Source organism: Molossus molossus, unplaced genomic scaffold (assembly GCF_014108415.1).
Source record: "Molossus molossus isolate mMolMol1 unplaced genomic scaffold, mMolMol1.p scaffold_m16_p_11, whole genome shotgun sequence".
Classification (NCBI taxonomy): domain Eukaryota; kingdom Metazoa; phylum Chordata; class Mammalia; order Chiroptera; family Molossidae; genus Molossus; species Molossus molossus.
Genome location: NW_023425346.1, coordinates 34543115 through 34562593, shown reverse-complemented (window position 1 = coordinate 34562593; position 19479 = coordinate 34543115). Strand labels below are relative to the sequence as shown.

The 19479-nt window shown below is 40.9% G+C and overlaps 1 protein-coding gene across 3 annotated transcripts in view; it reads left to right on the top strand.

Moving 5' to 3' along the window:
* Nucleotides 1-17768, top strand: part of NEB (nebulin) — a 194532-nt gene extending 176764 nt beyond the window's left edge. For 2 of the 3 annotated variants that reach the window (XM_036253261.1, XM_036253260.1), the window contains exons 117-128: nucleotides 71-163; nucleotides 1138-1230; nucleotides 3100-3192; nucleotides 10347-10439; nucleotides 10731-10823; nucleotides 11130-11222; nucleotides 12147-12254; nucleotides 12360-12543; nucleotides 12860-12952; nucleotides 13868-14020; nucleotides 14474-14580; nucleotides 17436-17768. In XM_036253261.1, coding sequence (XP_036109154.1) covers nucleotides 71-163; nucleotides 1138-1230; nucleotides 3100-3192; nucleotides 10347-10439; nucleotides 10731-10823; nucleotides 11130-11222; nucleotides 12147-12254; nucleotides 12360-12543; nucleotides 12860-12952; nucleotides 13868-14020; nucleotides 14474-14580; nucleotides 17436-17609 — 1377 coding nt within the window. In that variant the 3' untranslated portion in view covers nucleotides 17610-17768. Of the gene's footprint in view, nucleotides 1-70; nucleotides 164-1137; nucleotides 1231-3099; nucleotides 3193-3685; nucleotides 3779-4744; nucleotides 4838-7042; nucleotides 7136-8036; nucleotides 8130-10346; nucleotides 10440-10730; nucleotides 10824-11129; nucleotides 11223-12146; nucleotides 12255-12359; nucleotides 12544-12859; nucleotides 12953-13867; nucleotides 14021-14473; nucleotides 14581-17435 lie in introns of all 3 variants that reach the window. The other variant, XM_036253262.1, reaches the window with a different exon arrangement.
* The last annotated feature ends 1711 nt before the right edge of the window (nucleotides 17769-19479 follow it).

The window sequence follows — 19479 nt, the reverse complement described above, 5'->3', positions numbered from 1 at the left end:
CTAGACTTTCTCTAGGAATTGCTGGGCGTTCCCTCCTTCTGGGTAACACTGTCGTGACTCTGATGTCCAGGTTTTATATAAAGAGGACCTGTCTCCAGGAACCGCGATTGGAAAGACACCCGAGATGATGAGGGTGAAGCAAACGCAGGACCACATCAGCTCGGTAAGGATGCCTCCGTGGACTCGCGCAGTGTTCTCTGCCTCCTTGTGATAACTGACCGGTGTCTGAGCTGCACTGAGACCTTTGTCACCAAAAGCAGCTTACGTTGCTGACACGGGTGCATCACTGCGGCGTTTCCTGAGGGGAGGTTAGATATGGGAGACGGAGAGACCTGTGTCGGAGCAAACCAGAGCTGGACGGTGGTTAAGGTGGTAAAAATCAGAATTTATTCAGGACTACTGCAGTGTAAGGGGAAGAGATCTCGATCTAGAACTGGACTCCATTTTGAATACAATGAGGAGAAGTGGGAATGTATGGGGGGTGCAGGGGGAGGGGCAGTGGATGGACAGGACTCGGAGAAAACATCCGGGGTAAGGAGGCTGGTGGCTAAGCCCCCGGACAGGACTCCTGCTGGAGGCAGGCCAGGGTGACCAGGCGGCACCTGTGGGATGGTGGGTGAGGAATTGGGGCAGATAGGAAGGGTGAACAGGTAGCAAGGGTGGGAGATTCTGGCTAAACTGAATTATCAGGATTTTTGCTAAAATTGGGTGATAGTCCAAAAGTTGAGGCCTACTTGGAAAGAAGACTTGGAGGAGGTCTGACTAAAGTTTGGTTAAGGAGAGACTCTTTGTCACTTGTCAGAAAATAGAGTAAATTAAGGTCAAAAGATTAACCTTCCTGCATATATATGTGAAAGGATCAGTCCTCGATAAATACACTGCTGGGTATAGAAACACCGGAATACACAGGAAAGAGAAGGGACTACAGTAGAAATATGGGGCCCCACCCCTACCCCGCCCCTAAAGAGACAAGAGGGCAGCCCAGGGTCCTCGTCCTTGACACTGTCTCCTCTGACCCAGTGTCAGAATATGGCCCCATTCAAACTAAGTGTAGAGCTTGTACTATTTAATTGTGATGTTTAAATTACAGAATTACTAATCAAACACCCTGCACATGTTCCCCCTTTATCTCTGCAGGTGAAATATAAGGAAGCAATTGGACAAGGGACCCCGATCCCTGACCTGCCGGAAGTGAAACGTGTCAAGGAGACGCAGAAGCACATTAGCTCGGTAGTGGCCCAGATGCTTGCTCGGCATGCGTGTGCGCACCCAGCCCCGTCCGGTTGCTGTCTCGCTCCATCTCCCCCCTTCTGCCTTCTACCAAGGGCTTCCCGTGCTTTGGGGCTGGTGTGAACCCTCCCTCAGCCCTGAGAGGAGAACTTCCATTTGTGAAAGTAGATAAGACACCTCTGTCTACGCATGGTCAAGGAGCATGGTCACACCTGCATTTTTTAAAGTGAAATGTGCCAATAGTAGTAATAAGGTTATTGGATGATCTCATTAGTTAGCCATACATATAAACATACATATAAACACAAAAGCAATATAAAATAATTCATATATATGGGTGTGTGCATGTGTGTATATCTCAGGACATTCTCCACCATCCAGAAGACCATAGGTAGACTTATAAGTCTCTGCAGCCTTCTCCCCTCCCTTTCAAGATTTCTTGTCTTGTATCCTCTGCTCTCTCCTTGCCAATGTTGTGTGTGTTTAAGGTGCTAGCAGTCATCTGCCAACAGGGGTATATTATGTGTTAAGCCTGTTCTCTAACAGGAATTTCAGGTGCATGTACACACACACACACACACACACACACACACACTCTTTCTCATCAATAGCAGATTCTAAGCAATTGCTACCAGCAAGAGACTGTGTGAAGTTTGGGAAATAGTTTATGGCCAACAGAAGGCAAAGACCTTATTCTTAGAGATTCTTCTGGTCCCTGGAGGACTGCACTCTCTTTTAATTTTCTTTAGAAGACACCTGATATTTCTCTTGCATGCCATTCAGATTATTTAGACATCATCCCCTTTTCACTCCCTGCTTACACTCTGGCTTCCTGGTAATTCAAGCTTCAGTTAGAGTTTTGTGTCCACTAATCCAAGAAAACTAGCCCATAGCTTTGTCACTTTTCATTGCAAGTTCCTGTCTTTCTCTTGTTTTATTTTGTCCATGATCACTTTTGTTGTCTTGCTAGGTAAAGAAACACAACTTTGTACCAAGATGGTAGACTTTTAATGATCCCTAAAAGTTTCTTAGCAAAACAAAGGTTCAATTTTAGGAATTCAGTTGGATTTTAGGAATTCATCTGTGACACAAACCCTTAGATTTTTCGTGTTCTCCCACCCAGGTGCTAGTACACCATAGAACCCATGCACTTAAGTAAGAGTTCATTCATTTCTTTAGGCTGAAAAGTCTTAACATTCAGAGGAAAGGAAGCTAGAGGTTCAGGAAGTTCCTCGCTCTTCATGAAAATGTCCAGTCCTCTGATACTACCCCCTAACAAACAGGGATTTACCTGCCTTCGCAAAACATGATAGAGCAATCACCAGTGCAAATTCCGGGGGAAGGTGCTCTTCCTGAAACAGGAAACTGCTTAATCTCCTTACATTCAGGGTACCTGCAGACTAGGGGCCAACTAGGAATTTTCAGTAGAGAATACAGAGCAAACAGAAAAGTCTCAATAACCCTGAAGAGATAGCGTATCATACAATTAGAAAAATTTTAAACCAAACAACCTACTTATTAAGTAAAATAGATTTCTTGTGGACTTTGTATTAAAGGTCTGAATACAAAATGTTACAAAATGGACAGACTTTTCTCGTTGCTCAATTTATTACTATTTAGTGCATTTTAGGAATCTACTAAGTGCTGACTAGAAAATGCACAATTTAGTACACAGTTTTCAAGGTAGTAAAATCATTGCTTTTGAAGAGAGAACATAAATATTTGTGGAATTTCTTCTCCTTACTCCTTGATGCCATATTGAAAGTGAGATTGTTCTTATGAGTTTCCACCAAATAGCACACATGTGGCTGTAATGCAAAGGATTTGCAGTCATTTTACCTTCTCGGGTATTCCAATTCTCTCCTGCAGGTCATGTACAAAGAGAACCTGGGAACAGGCATTCCAACCTCCGTCACGCCAGAGATTGAGAGAGTCAAACGCAATCAAGAGAACTTTAGCTCGGTATTTATGAATACATCAACTAAGAAACTCTATTTCCCATTAAAAAATTACCAGAATAACCCATCATCCTTTTTTTTTTTTTTTAAAGTAACATCTTAACAACAATTCTGTGTGTACTTGTGTCTGTGTGTGTTATTACCTGACTAAAACCATCTGGACTTACACAAAGTAACTTACTTTTCCGATGGTCCCTTAACACGTCCAGCAACTGACAGGTGTGAGTACGTAGATGTGAAATACTATAAGTATAATTAACACAAGACTCCTCCTCATTGTACTCATGTCTTAAACTCAGTGCTTTCCACTGTACTTTTTCATTCTCAGAATTAGCATTGTAGAGTTCATTAAAATTGTGACAGAAAAAGCGCTATCCTTACTAAATATTATTCACTAAAAAACTCCCCTCTCACAAGCCCCCGTCTTTAAATTTCTCCCTTCCTTAATCTCTGTGCTCCTTTTGAATGTCTTCTGGGTACTTTCTTGTATCTCACAGGTTTTGTACAAAGAAAATTTGGGGACAGGAACCCCAACACCTATCACTCCAGAGATGGAGAGAGTCAAACGCAATCAAGAGAACGTTAGCTCGGTACTTCTTAGGGGACAAAAATTAAATCCCTTAATTCTTACTTAAAATAATATTTTAACACATTACAAACATTTGATTTTTCTTCCTATAAAATTACTAAATTTATATAAAAATAATGATACCAAATATTACCTCAGTTTTTAATCTAAACCTAATTTAGTATTTACTTTAGTTCTGGTGTGAAATTTTAACTGGTGTTCCCTAAAACATAGTATTGATCACATTCCTCAAATTCCTGTACTACTCAGTGTTTCCTTCCTCAGATCCTCCTTGAATAACAATAGGTGTTTCTAACCGGTGTGACATATGTCAAAAGTAAAATCTAACACCCCTTTAAAGGGTCAATGTTAATTAGAATTAATTATTCTGGCTCTGGTGTATTTTTTTTGTGTTTGCAGCTTTTCTTTAAAAATGTGATCCTTAGACATTTTCATTCAAAAGACAACATAGCAACTTTTAGTAACTCAGATACAACTTTCCTTGACTTAGCTGTTTGTGTATCCCATGCAAGATACAACTGAGCTTTCTTTTGGAATAGTTTCAGGGTCATTGAAAGCTACTACCTAGTTAGTTTTTAATATTTGTTAATATTTATTTTATTTTCCAAACACCTCTCTCTCTCTCATTCCCTAATTTAGAGTTACCAACAGCTCATTATAGATATAAAATTCAGTTGGCTTGAATGCCATTTGACGAGGCCTAATCCTTCTGTCTTTGGAAGAAGGCCTGTAAGTGAGTGCCTCCTGCCTGCACCCTGGCAGCTGCGTCTGTAGTACTACTACTTGAAGACAGACGTCATACGTTTGACTAAATGTCCAAAGGTGGCCTATATTTCTATTTCTTAAAGTTATTTAGGCCTATTTTACATACTTATGAAAAAAAAATACTTTTAGAGACTATTTGAAAGGTTATGTCTACCTAAAAGATGGGTCCAAGCTGATTTGATTGTTGGTTTTGTGCACACAGATTTTGTACAAAGAGAATTTGAACCAGGGGACCCCCATACCTGTCACTCCTGAGATGGAGAGAGTCAAACGCAATCAAGAAAACTTTAGCTCGGTATTTGACAGAAACCCCTTTAACTCCGTATTAAAAAATAATAATAATAACTCTCTACAAACCCAAACTTCTTATTATGAGTCTCTTTAAAATTCTCAATTTAACAAATTCTTTTTCTAAACCTCATCAACTGAATCCTTCTGTCTTCCAGACCTTTAACCACCATTTGGTTCTAACGTTTTATACTTTCTGTAAGGGTCCCTTAAAACTTTTAATCGGTTCCTTCTCTTTTCACTTTTTGTGTGACTACTGGGACTTTTGAAGTTAATTGATGTAAAAAAAACAAAAAACAAAACCCAAACAGAGTAGTTATTATTTTCTTGGAAATCTTTTTATTAAATGTTCCTGGGTCAGCAGTGCAGGAAAAGACACAGGATTGAGGCTCCCTGTGGAAATGGTGGCTGCTGCCTGGGAACAGGGGCTGCCTGGACATAGATCCTACCTAGAGACACAGCAGTGCTGAGGAGGAAAGGGGCTCGGTCTCAGGACACAAAGCAATCTCATCTCAATACTTGCCCTGAACAAGCCATTCCGGGAATAGAAATCCAAACTCTCTGATTTTTTTTTTTTTTTTTTTATTCTCACTCGAGGACATTTTTCCATTTTTTACTCAGATAGAGTGGGAAGGAGAGAGAGGAAGAGAGAGAAACATCGATGTGAAAGGGACACATCGAGTGGCCGCCACCCACACGACCCAACCAGGGCCGGGGACAAACTGCAGCCAAGGTACATGCCCTTAGCGGGAACCGAACCTGGGTCTCTGTGGACCGCAGGCTGACGCTCCAACCGCTGAGCCAAACCGGCCAGGGCCAAACTCTCTGATTTGTTTTTAACCCACAAATCACATCATAAGTTATAGTTAATGTTATTTTCTCTTATATTATTATTGCTGAAAACCTCCATAATCCGCAAAAGGTTTGTGAATTGTATATAAGGATCTTAGATTCGGCTCTAGAAATCTGAATCAAATTTAATCAAATGTTATTAGGAAAATTTAGTTGAATTTTGGGGGGGGCAGAATGGAAGAAGGTTTGATTCAAAATGTGTTTTAATGATCAGTTTAAATGTTTTCTTGAAGTTTGATTCTTTCTCATAATTAGATCAGTAACTTTCTTTGGTCCCACTGTCTTTTTTAAGTAATATTTAAAAAATTTTTTCAATTACAGTTGAGATACAATGGTATATTTGTTTCAGGTGTACAACATAGTGATTAGATTTTTATATAACTTACAAAGTAATCACCCTGATAAGTCCCACTGGATTTTTGTTTGTTTTCCTTTGTTTCTAATTACTATTCACTAACACTCTTTTAATTTTGTTTAAATTTTCAATGTAAATTAATATTACTTTTGGAATGTTACAGTCACTGTTTTCCTTGTGGGTTTATTATTACTATTATTCCTTCTTTTGCAAAGGTTTGCATTAATTTTTCTAAATTATTTTCTTCTATATTACAGTAAGTATATTATTATTGATATCTGTTTAAGATCTTGATGACCCTGATGATCCTGGACAATTTTTTTTTTTTTTTGGTACGTGCCCCTAGTGGGAACCAAACCCAGGACATTCTGGTCCGCAGGCCGATGCTCCAACCGCTAAGCCAAACTGGCCAGGGCCAATTTTCTTTTTTAAAGTAACCATTTGTGTTAATTATTACACAAGTTGCATTTGGGCAAATTGTCCAGTGGTGCAGGGAGCCTTTACGACACTGTGGCCTATAAACAGTGCTATGTGTTAAAACTTTGACTTGTAGACTTGACCACCTCTGCAGTTTGAATTCACTCAGCAAAGACCAGTTTTGCCATATTGCATAGATTTGGCCTGGGGTTTTAAATATCTGTTCTTCTGTAAAACAGATGTTCTGTGTAGGGAAAATAAATACTTACCAATCCAATTTTAAAACAATCTTTTCATTGTACACTAAAAAGTTTAGTGCTCTTATGAAATTAGCATTTTTAATTTTTTTCTTATTTCCTGATACAGGAAACATTTAACCTAGGGGTTAGACTAAAAATTGAGTCTACAATGGCATTTTATCCAAGGATCGCGGTGCCTGTTCTCACCCAGATCCGTGCTTAAAAGACAGGCTGACTTGGTGAAGTTTCCTGTTTGATGTCACAGTCTCATTCCAGGCTCCCCCGAGAGCGAGGAAAGGGCCGTGTTGACTGCTCTTGTCTTTTCCGGATGCTTTCTTGTGTCATACAGGTGTCGTACAAAGAGAACCTCGGGAGAGGGATCCCGATTCCCATCACTCCAGAGATGGAGAGAGTCAAACACAATCAAGAAAACTTTAGTTCGGTATTTAAAAGAAGAAAAAAAAAAATCCCTTAACTACTGTTTAAAAAACAATTTTAAAAGATTAATGGCTATATTTAGAAAATCTAATCAACTTATCCCAATAAAAACTTTGACGCGTCTTGTTTGCAACTTACTGCTACCATTTCCCATGAATTAGTTCCCCCAACTTGGTTAAACATTAATATAATTACTTGACTTAAAAAAAAAAAGTGTTCAGTATTACATTCCAGGCTTTGAAAGCATAACATTCTCAATGTCTAAGCACCCACGTTTATCCTGCTTTGGCGAATTTGATCTGAACATAAGCTTACAAAAATTTATTCTGCAACAATCAGACTGTTGGCCTCATTTCCTATTCTAACCTTACTCTCCAATTGCCTTAGAAGTGATTAATTCTTCCTAATACGTTCACCGAAACTAAAAATTAAATACTTGAACTTCTTTTGAAAGTTAATAAAGAAGATGTATGCGTACGTATCTTCATATGTGCAATGTTTATAAAACCCAAATATCCTTATGTGGTTTATTAATAATGTTTCCAAATCGACAATAACTTCCCTGGTCTCTCTCCGTGTCTCGCCCTTGACATTCCCCTCCTGTAACAAGCTGGGCAGGGCTCATGGCTCCCGTGCCTGGTGCTTTTCCGTTGCTCGGCGCTGCAGAGATTAGTTCAAACAGCACAAATTACAAAACGTTCTTTTCCTAGTGCCTGGTTTTCACTGGTCTTTCCTGCATTCCCTTGCTTTTAAGGACGTTTCTAGGCTCCTGCAGTTTGGATCTAGAAGCTTGTGGAGTTTCCCTTCCTCTAACTCTCTTCCTCTTTGCCCTCCTGCTCCCAGCTGCTCCCGGAGGGGGGAGTGGTTGATTGCGTTTTTGTTCTGGTTGCTTTCTCATTACACAGGTGCTATACAAGGAAAACCTGGGGACAGGAATCCCAATCTCCATCACTCCTGAGATGCAGAGAGTCAAACACAATCAAGAAAACCTTAGCTCGGTATTTTGGACAGAAAGGGAAAAGAAGACGCCATTTAACCGCATAATTAAATTGATACTAAACATTTACTATTTTTGGAAAGCCAGTTCCCTTCCTTTGTTTCTAATATCCCTCCCTTAGCAAGAGGACGTGCGACTTTCGCATTTCTATGCATTCTACGTTTGTAAATTCAGTTCAGTGTGATTTCTATTCCATCTGGTATTTTAAAATATGTTTTTTTAACCACCTTATCTTTTTGTTTGCTTGGATAACCACAAAGCCAGATTCTAACCATCTTAAATCCCCTAGTAACTGTTTAGGAGGTACCGTGCTCCTAGAAATGAAATGTGAGGTGGTTAACTCCGACATCCTTACCCCCTGCGGCTGAGGTCCTGGGCGCCCCAGCAAGTGTCTCCCTCTCCCAAGAATAGCTGCCATTAAAGTACTTAGTGGCATCCTGTCCATGCATAACTCCTGGCTTCTTAGACTACTGTGCAATTCGGTGACTAGGAAGTCAAACTCACCCTTAAAATCTCACAACAAACGAAATGTTCCTTACGGTTGTTTTCTGGATGCTTTGTGATTACACAAGTGTTATACAAAGAAAACACGGACAAGGGGCCCCTTTACCTGTCACGGCAGAGATGGAGAGGGTCAAACGCAATCAAGGAAATATTAGCACGGTACTTCAGCAAGAAAAGAAAGAACTACTACTTTTTAGTGATTTAAAATAGTGCATAGCAATCCTACTTTTTAAAGACAACTTAAATGTTGTGAATTTCTTTATCACATTTATCCTGTTTTCCTATAGGGCTACACTTGGCCTTAACCTCGTAATAACAAGATTGCTTTAATCTGTAGTTAAAATTCTAATATCAGGAAGTAAAGGACTTCCCAATAAATTTTTTTTTTTTTTTTTTGCTCATCTCTCCCCCAAACTTACTCTCTATCCGCTACCCCCAAGGTCTCTGTTTTCCGTACTTGTGGGATTTGGTGGCACAGTAGTTGTGAAAGGGCTCTCGCTGGGACATTGGAGCAGTGGGGTTTTTGTGTTTCTGCGCCTGTGACTAGGTTCTCATCCACCCTGTCAGATTTGTGCAAAGAGACCTTGGGGGAAATAACCTCGATCCTCTCCCTCAGAAATAATGACATAAACTAAGACTCAGGAGTGGCTTTGGCAAATGGTTATCAATTAACTTAAGGAAAGTGTCACCAACTGTTTTTCTGTTTGACCGATCTTGGTGCCTTTGTCTTTTTCGTGGTCTTTAACTGCTAACTTGGTAAGCCATTTCCTGTACGCCTGTGCTGTGTGACACTGTGTACGTTGATAAATGACCAGGGCTGGGGTTTGTGTCGGGACGGCTTTAGTAATGAAGGACCTTGTGGCCTCCGCCTGAGCACCGACCGCGGGTGTCTCCACTGAGCGCAGCGCTTCTAAAACCTCGGCGTGGGGGTTCGTTACACCAGACTGCAGGGCTGCTCATTCTGTAACTCCAGTGTGGGGCCAGAAAATATGCATTTCTAGCAAGTTCTCAGATGCTGCTGCCCTTGCTGCCCCAGGGACCCCACTTTGAGAACCACCAGTGTAGCCGAAGCCTTCCTCCAGCATGGCATTTCCCAAACCTCCTGTGTCCCCAAGAATGATGCTAAGGGGAGACATTGCAGTGGAGGATTTGTCATGATGGGTTATTATGTGTTTTATTGATTTAACCACGATAGTGACCTAACTGCTGAAAACATTTCCCCTTCCCGAGAGGTTTGATAGCGTGGTCACTAGAGTAAGAGGCACAACCCAGACGACAGCAGGGAATCAAGAGGGGGGACACCCTTTGCTGGTTGAGGGCCCACGTTTTGCCGAGGTGCCTCTAGGACGTTAAGAGGCTGGACTGCCCTGCTGCTCAGTAGTGTTCAAGCCCAGGCCCCTCAGCGGTTTCGGTGCTCTGTCAGGTGCTCGAAGTCATGGCCAGGGAAGGGGCAGGAGGCCCCTGGCTCCTCGGGGCGCTGCAGTTCTGTCGTGCCAGCAGCGAGGAGGTCAGCACAGGTCCTGCCCTGGAGATGTGTGTCACTGTAACTACGCCAACCTCCTTCGGAAGCACATTCCTTTCTGTCTAACCGCACTGCCCAAATGGTCTGACCCCGCGCCTCCTAACGAGTTATCTGTTCCATTTAATCTTTTGGTAACTGTCATTCTTTTTTTCCCCTTCTTTTTGGCTTTTTGGATCCATTGGACTGGTGTAGGTTTTGTACAAAGAAAATATGGGGAAAGCCACCCCAACCCCTGTCACTCCAGAGATGCAGAGAGTCAAACGCAATCAAGAGAACATTAGCTCGGTATTGTCTTGAGAAAGTGCTTCTATTTTTTGCAAAGTAACCCCTGCAGTTTGGCCTGCTCCTAACTCCATCCCAGGTTAAAAATAAGCAAAATGCTGGTTTTTTAGGACCTCCTCTAAATGACATACGACATTTAGTGTTGCCATTAACCGTTTTTAAGCTTTCTTCTTGAGAGCTATTCTCACTAATAACAATAGATTAAACATGGGACTTTCTCCCCCATGTCGCGTTATATGTAATCGCCTGAAAATTGCCTCCTAGTGACGTTCAGGTCCACTTTGTATCTCACAGGTGTTATACAAAGACAGCCTGGGGAAAGCCACCCCCACCCCCTTTACTCCTGAGATGGAAAGAGTCAAACGCAATCAAGAGAACTTTAGCTCGGTATTTCAGAGCGGAAAAAAGAAATTGTTACACTTTTAACAAACACCACTAATTCATCTCACCGTTTCCCCCAAACTTTTGTTTATCTATTAAAATTCTTCTTTACCCCACTTAAAAACAACAAACCAACCCCCTCCAGCCCAAACTTCATCCTTTGCTTTATACAATAACATTTTAATGGCTTAATCTTCCTGAGGTGTTTCTCATCGAGTGTGATATAATTGAGCCGTAACACCAGCTAGATGATGGTTTTCATAAATGGTTTTTCTGCTCTCTGATGTCTGGATGCTCTCTTGACTCCTCTAGGTATTGTACAAAGAAAATATGAGAAAAGCAACTCCGACACCTGTTACTCCAGAGATGGAGAGAGCTAAGCGCAACCAAGAAAACATTAGCTCGGTATTACCTAGGATTACAAAAAAAAAAAAAAAAAGGAATGCAGTAACTTGGACAATAACATTTTAACATCATAAAAACGCGCCTTTCTCATTCAACTGAAAACACACTAAAATGAAAAAAAAAAGAGAGGGAAATGCAACATTGGAAAATAACATTTTAACACCATAAAAATGTGCACTTTCTTATTCCACTGAAAATTTACACTAAAATTAACACATCTGTGCTTTTAAATTCCAAACCATCATACTAAGACATAACAAGTTAATTGCCAATGTTTGTTCACCCCTTTTACTTTCCACTGGGGTAGTTTACGTAACCAACTGTAACAGATTGACTTCCTAACACCCTTAGTCTTCAGCTTTCCTTTATTTTTAAGGTGCTCTAGGTAAAATACTCTGAAATGGATGCCTTCTCTGGTTTTGATGTTTTGGGTTTTTCATGTCTGGGGGACTTTGAGTTCTGTATTTGCACATTGGTTTATAAAATCTGGACATAAACCTACAAAAAAAAAGTGATCACTTGCTTTAAAGGATAGTGCCTTTCAAATACCAGTATCACGTTTAGCACCAAATACCATGCACTATGCTGGTGCTGGTGCTCCAATCCCTAGCAAATTCAAGAGACCACTTTCTTCCTTGTCCTTTCAAAATGTACTGTTCCTCTTCTCGTTTGAAAAGGAAAGTTACATTTCAAAGTCAAAACAGATCCTTTCTGTCCGGAGGCAAGCTCCGCCTACCCATCCTCTTGCTGACCTGTCCCACCGTTAGTCCACCGTTAGTGGTTAGTCGTGGGCCTCGCTGGGTCCTCTCAGTGGGCTCCAGCTTCCTCCCCACCCCTTGCAGCTCTGCCTGTTGGAAAGGTTTAGAGGCTTCAGAATGAGTGCGTACCATGGCCTGAGCTCATTCATGGTTTCTCCTCCTTCAGGTTCTTTATTCCGATAGCTTCCGGAAACAGATACAAGGCAAAGCTGCCTATGTCTTGGACACCCCAGAGATGAGACGGGTGAGGGAGACCCAACGCCACATCTCAACAGTGAGTCCGGACCTCCTCGGGATGGGTGGGCCAGCCTGTGGGAACACGGGAAACAGAAGTGACCACACCACGATGTTTTCACAAAGCGAATTCACGACTTTTCAGGTGAAATATCATGAAGACTTTGAGAAACACAAGGGCTGCTTCACACCAGTGGTGACCGACCCTGTCACTGAACGAGTAAAGAAGAACACACAGGACTTCAGTGACATCAACTACCGAGGGATTCAGAGGAAAGTGGTAGAAATGGAACAAAAACGAAACGACCAGGATCAGGAGATTATTACAGGTGATTGAGCCCTGGGGGGGAATGGACCTGAAGGTAAGGGAGTAGAAGCACAAAAGTGGATTATCTCTAGCAAGGCAAAGGATAAAGGACCTCAATCTGTGTCTTCATCAGGTGTGAAAGAAAAACCTCTGTTATTTCAGTTTGCAAACCTGACCTCTCTTCTACCTTATACTTGGATCTCCTCTGAGGAGAAGACGTGACTAGAACCTAAGCTAAATCAGTGTTAGTCAATCCTCCTGTGATTAAGTTCGCACCTGGATTTCCAAGTTTTTGAGACTCCAAGAACATCTGCTCTGATCCTTAATCTCTCTTTCAGGTTTACGTGTCTGGCGTACTAATCCTGGCTCAGTTTTTGACTATGACCCAGCAGAAGACAACATTCAATCCCGAAGCTTACACATGATTAATGGTATGTTCGGCCACAAAAGGATTATGACAAAAATGTCACCCTTTAACAGGCTAGAGTAAATAATGACTTCTGAAGTTCTTACCTCGAGGGCTTTCAATTTCCTGAGTTGCCCATTTAACATAAACACACCTTGAGTAACGGGCCACACTAATTTTCTAGACAAGTTCCACTGCCTCAATGGAAGTCTCCTTCAGGCCTCGTTACTATTATTTTTCCCTAAAGAAAAAAAAAAAAGGGTAGTAGATCTTTCTATTAAAGAAATAATGAAAAAAATACATAGGCAAAGGGAAGAGAGAATGGATTTGATCTTAAGCAACTTTCTGCGCTCTCTTACATCAAGGAAGATGAGTCATTCAACCAAACAGGCCACGTGCGTGCCTTTATGTCTTCTATTCATGTTGAAAAGTAGAATCATATGTAGGGCCCGTGCTCAGGTCTACTGATGAAGGGAGACGAGTCCGTCAGTGTGTACACCCTGACAGTGCAGTGTTAACTGTCTGCACACAGATCGTGGGGACACAGAGAAGGGCGTCTAAATTGATTTGGAAATTAGGGAGGACCTTCTGGAGAAGTCAAAGGTGGCATCTGAATGTGAATATTACGATCTGTTCATTTTTGTGAGCCAGGAAAATGGGCTGGTTGGAGGGAAGAGTAGTCTCCAGGACAGACTCGGCGACTGATTGGTAGCCTGGCTGCAACACTTTACTACCTGCCCTTCTGCAATTTACTTAAACTCTCTTCTGGAAAATGAGAATGGCACCTTATAGCTTAAGCGTGTTGAGGGTTTCGTCCATAGACATCTACTTAAGACCGTGCTTGGTGACAGACAAACAAAAAGCAAAGGAGATTCAGTTACTGTCAGGGATCCCTGCCATCAAAGTTTCACCTCTGCTCCCCTGAAATGTCCCGTCCCAGCCCAAGCTCAGCGCCGGAGCCGGGAGCAGTCGCGATCGGCCAGCGCACTGAGCGTCAGTGGCGGCGAGGAGAAGTCTGAGCACTCAGAAGGCGCCGACCACCACCTGTCCACCTACAGCAATGGTGGCATCTTCTTCTCTGCAACCTCAACAGGTACAAACAGATGGCGCTGACTCTGACAGCATGGCCGGCCAGCTCTTGGGCAGTTACTATAAGAGATACTTTAAGCAAAAGAAAATAATTTAAAGATAGATGATAGATAGATAGATAGATGACATTTTTCCATTTTTTGTACAGAGTGGGAGGGAGAGAGAGGAAGAGAGAGAGAGGGAAACATCGATGTGAAAGGGACACATCAAGTGGCTGCCACCCGCACGACCAACCAGGGCCGGGGACAAACTGCAACCAAAGTACGTGCCCTTAGCGGGAACCGAACCCGGGTCTCTCCGGACCGCAGGCGGACGCTCTAACCGCTGAGCCAAACCGGCCAGGGCTGGAAATCATTCTTTTTAAATTAGGGGGAAAGACAGCCCTGCTCAGCTGCCGAACACGGATTTGATGATGTTTGGCTGGTGTCTTCCTATAAACTATTGTCCTTCCTTGCAGCTTACAAACATGCGAAAACCACAGAGCTCCCGCAGCAGCGATCGTCCTCAGTTGCCACCCAACAGACAACTGTCTCCTCTATCCCGTCTCACCCATCTACTGCTGGAGTAAGTAATGATAAAGAACTTCCTCAAATCATTCTTAGTTTTTGATATGTGCAAAAATAATTAAATGTATTCTGATTTTTTTAACCAAACCTTTGGTTTTATATCATGGTTTTTTTTTTGTTTTGTTTTGTTTTTTTTTTAGAGAGAGAGAGAGGAGAAGGGAGAGAGAGATATACAAACATCCATGCGAGAGATACATCTATCGGCTGCCTCCTGCACGCCCCCTACTGGGGATCGAGCCTGCAACCTGACCTGAAATCAAACCAGGACCTCTCAGTCCATGGAATGACCCTCAATCCACTGAGCCACACCAGCTGGGCTATATCATGCTTTTTACTACACATACCAGATTAACAGCAATATTAGAAAAACTTCATTACAAAACTAAAACATTAAAAAGCGTTATTCAATGATTTAAAAGAAAATGAAAGAAAAAACTAAAGTAAATGATTAGTTAGGGTTCTTTGGTCCCACCCACTCTCTTAAACTAAACCATTTGCTGCTTGGAATCATTCTTCAAAAGTAGGTATCTGTGTAAACATGTCACACATATAAACATGTCATATCTTAGACCTCTCCTGTTAATATATATTGAAGAGTTAAGTCAAATCATGTTCACAAGACCCTGCATCTCATTTGTAGTATCACAAACACTTAATTGTTTAGGATTCAAATGAATATTTGTATGAAGAAAACAATCTTAACTAAAAGACGGAACATCTAAGTAAGTATTGAAACCCATTATATTTCAAGAAGAGAATCTTATAAAGTTGTCAAATCTCCTAAAATCAATCCATAAATTCAGAGCAATTCCAATCAAAATCCCAGTAGCATTTTTTAAAAATTTTGTATGTTAATCCTTAAATTTATTTGAAAGTGTAAAGATACAAGAATAACCAGGTCAATTTTGAAAATGACAGGACTTAGCCATGTTAGAGCAAAACATATTCAAAGCTATTATAATTAAATATGGATATAGCATGTAGATAGATTTTTTTTTAATTCTCACCCGAGGATATTTTTCCATTTACTCTCAGGTAGAGTGGGAGGGGGGTGAGAGAGAGAGAGAAACATCGATGTGAGAGAGATCCATCGATTTGTTGCCCCCTGCATTACCCCAACGAGGGCCAGCGACCGAACCACAACCAAGGTACATGCCCTTGACCAGAATCAAACCCGCAACTCTTTGGTCCCTGGGCCATCGCTCTAACCATTTAGCAAAACTGGCCAGGGCAAGGATAGATTTTTTTTTAAAACGATAAAGTCTAGCCTGGCTGGTGTGGTTCAGTGGTTGAGCGTTGACCCATGCACCAAGAGGTCACAGGTTCAATTCCCAGTCAGGGCACATGCCCAGGCTGTGGGCCAGATCCCCAGTGAGGGGCATGCAGGAGGCGGCCAGTTGATGTTCTCTCTCATTGATGTTTCTATCCCTTTCTCCCTCTCCCTTCCTCTTTCTCTAAAATCAATAAAGAAATATAAAGAATATAAAGTCCAGGGAGAGTGGTGGGTAGAGGTGAAAGAGGATACAGGGAGAATAAATGGTGATTAAAAAAAATTTTTTTTTTAAAGATAAAGTCCAAAAATGGACCTTAAAATAAAATAATCATAAATCAGCATACTACTAGTATGCTTCCAAATTCCCAAAGTGAGAGATACCTGCAATATGGTTACGTTTTTTCAAATCCTTTTCCAAAACACAAGACTGACCTCCTCCAAAGGGGAAAAAAGGCCATATATAAAATTACATTCTTTTTTCACAGATACATAGCCATGGTTTTATGAATACATTATTAATATACTATGAAGTTCATCATTTGAAATGTATAATTCCAATGATTTTAGTTCATTTACGGAGTTGTTCAACATGACCATAATGTAATTTTAGAAAATTTTCATCACCCTAAAAAATACCTTTGTGTCCATCAGCAGCCACCCCCATCCTGAGTGCTAGGCATCCACTAATGTACCTTCTGTCTCTATTAATTTCCCTCTATATACATCTTGATATTTCATATACATGAAATCACACAATATGTGGTCTTTTGTGACTGGATTCTTTTACTTTATGTTTTGAGGTTCATTCATGTTATATCATGTATCAGTACTTCATTCTTTTTTATTACCAAATAATATTCCATTGTATGGAAATTCCACTTTTTTGTTCATTGATCTTGGTGGACATTTTAGTTGTTTTCCCTTCTTGGCTATTATGAAAAAATGCTTCAATGAATGAATAAGTGTGTATAAGTTATTATATGGACATATGTTTTCATTCCTCTTGGGTATATACCTAGGAGCGGAATTGCTGGGTCACATGAGGACTCTATGTTTAACATGAGAACAACTCCCAAAACTGTTTTCCAAAATGGCAGCACATTCCCATCAGCAGTTTATAAAGGTTCCAATTTTTCCACATCTTCCCCAATACCTTTTATTGCCTGTCTTTTTGATTATCACTGTTCTGGTTTGTGAAGTGGTATCTCATTGCGTTTTGAACTGCAAAATTATCAATTCTCTGATAGTTAGTGATGTTGTGCATCTTTTCATGTGCTTATTGGCTCTTCGTATCCTTCTTTTGGAGAATTCAGATCCTTTGCTCCCCAGGTTTATTTTTTTTTATCGAATTGTAGAAGTTCTTTATATATTCTAGATAGTAATCCTTTATCAGATATATGTTTTGCAAAAATTTTCTTCTAGTTTGTGAGTTGCCTTTTTACTTTCTTGGTGGTAGTTGTACATTCTCTTTTGGGCAACCTAAATTTATGGAGTAAGTCATAGAGACCTTAAACTTGAGTGCTTGGGTTAATTGTTGCAAATATAATATATTCTCCCCCTTTTCCCATTCTCATGAACAGAAAATCTTCCGTGCCATGTACGACTATATGGCTGCTGATGCTGATGAGGTGTCCTTCAAAGATGGAGATGCCATAGTAAATGTTCAAGCTATAGATGAAGGCTGGATGTATGGCACTGTGCAGAGGACTGGAAGGACCGGCATGCTCCCAGCCAACTATGTTGAAGCCATGTAGGCGTTTCAAAGCTTCATACCCGTCTACAGAACCGAAATCCTGCAGTCAGTATTTCAGTTTAGACTCTCCACTATTACCCAAGTTCTCAAGCTGCCTAATGGTTTTTCTGTGTCAGTATGATTTATGGTTGTACCATCCTTTAATTTGCTCATATATGAACTCCAATAATTCTCCAGTTTAAAAGAAAGTTAGCATGACTGATCTGGTTTATTGAACTGGTTTACTTCCTTATTATCTTCTGGGCTTGCATATAAAAGAAGAGACAACATTAAACTCATAGGCTCATTATCTTTTTAAATAGCCACTATCAAATTTTCTTTTGGGTTTTGAAATAATTTAAATTTCAAAATAAACATTTAAAAGATTTATGCAATGTTCTATTATTGCTGTATCAACCCAGGTCTTTCTCCATTATGAAAACGTTTAACATTTCTTTTCTAAAACAAGGATTCTGAACATGTACATGTTAAAGGAAAAATGGCAGAGATATTCACCTTTTCCTTGCTTACTGAATGCTGATGCTTTTATTTCTAATCTAGTTCTGAAGTTATAAGCTGACAGTCAATATAAACTGGTGTAAGCTAATAACTAATAAAATCTATAATTCTGCAACAAATGCCACTGATGGAATAAGCCTTATTTATTTTTAATAGTTTTATGAGGCATAAATAAAAACAAATGCCTTACACTAGACTTTACTAAAAAAAAAAAATGAAACTTTAAGAAAAATATACTGTTGCCCTGGCTGGTTTTGCTCAGCGGTTAGAGCGTCAGCCCACGGGACAGAGAGTCCTGGGTTCGGTTCCCGCTAAGGGCACGTACCTCGGTTGCAATTTGTTCCTGGCCCTGGTTGGGGTCGTGTGGGTGGCAAGCAGTCGATGTGTCTCTCTCACATTGGTGTTTCTCTCTCTCTTCCTCCCTCTCTCCTTCCCGCTCTGTCTGAAGATAAATGCAAAAATGTCCTCGGGTGAGGATAAAAAAAGAAAAATATACTGTTAAAAATGCACAAGCGTAGACTTTCTCAAAACTCTATCCATACTTGTGTTCAGCAAGCTTCCCTAGGGCTCAGCTTACAAAGTTTTAGAAACAGTCTGGGACCTAAGCCTAACCTCAGTGGTTCTTTGTCTTCTGTATCCAGTGGGCTGGCAGTAGGTGGCAAAGGCATTAAACGGGAGAAAGTTGGAGTGCCAACCAATGACGGTTTAATGCTTACGTTTGCAGAGTATCCTTTCTAAAAAATAAACAATCTGTCCATGTTACTTTATGTATTTATTTTTTCTTTGTGGTACGTGCCCCTAGCGGAAACCAAACCCAGGACTCTCTGGTCCATAGACCGACGCTCAACCACTGAGCCAAACTGGGCAGGGCAGTCCATGTTACTTTAGAGCTGTAGTAATACTGCTGTCTTCATGAGGCAGGATAGTAAGAAGCCAGGACCATTCCTTGGATATGGAATGGGGAAATGAAGACAGATAGCTTGATCAAATTGGCCTTACCCAGTACACTGATTCACCTGTCTCCTCCTCCCTTGCATGACCACTCCCTTAAGCACTAAGCCTTCAGGAAAATAAGGATCTGATCAGCATCAAATAACTTTAGGAACAAAGCCTCAGATCTGTTGACCATGGACACAGAGCTGTGGTCAAACCAGAAGTAACATCTAGGTCTCATTATGCTTCAGCTACAGGCCCAGAAAAGCAATAAAATCAGACTAAAAGATGCCATGGCTGACATCAGGACCAGATGCAGTGACCAATGAGCCCCCTACCATAGCACCTACTAATCAGTAGAGACCATGACCCTGACCTTATACTCTCTCTTCTTAAAAAAAAAATATTTTTTCTTTATTGATGTTAGAGAGAGAGGGAGA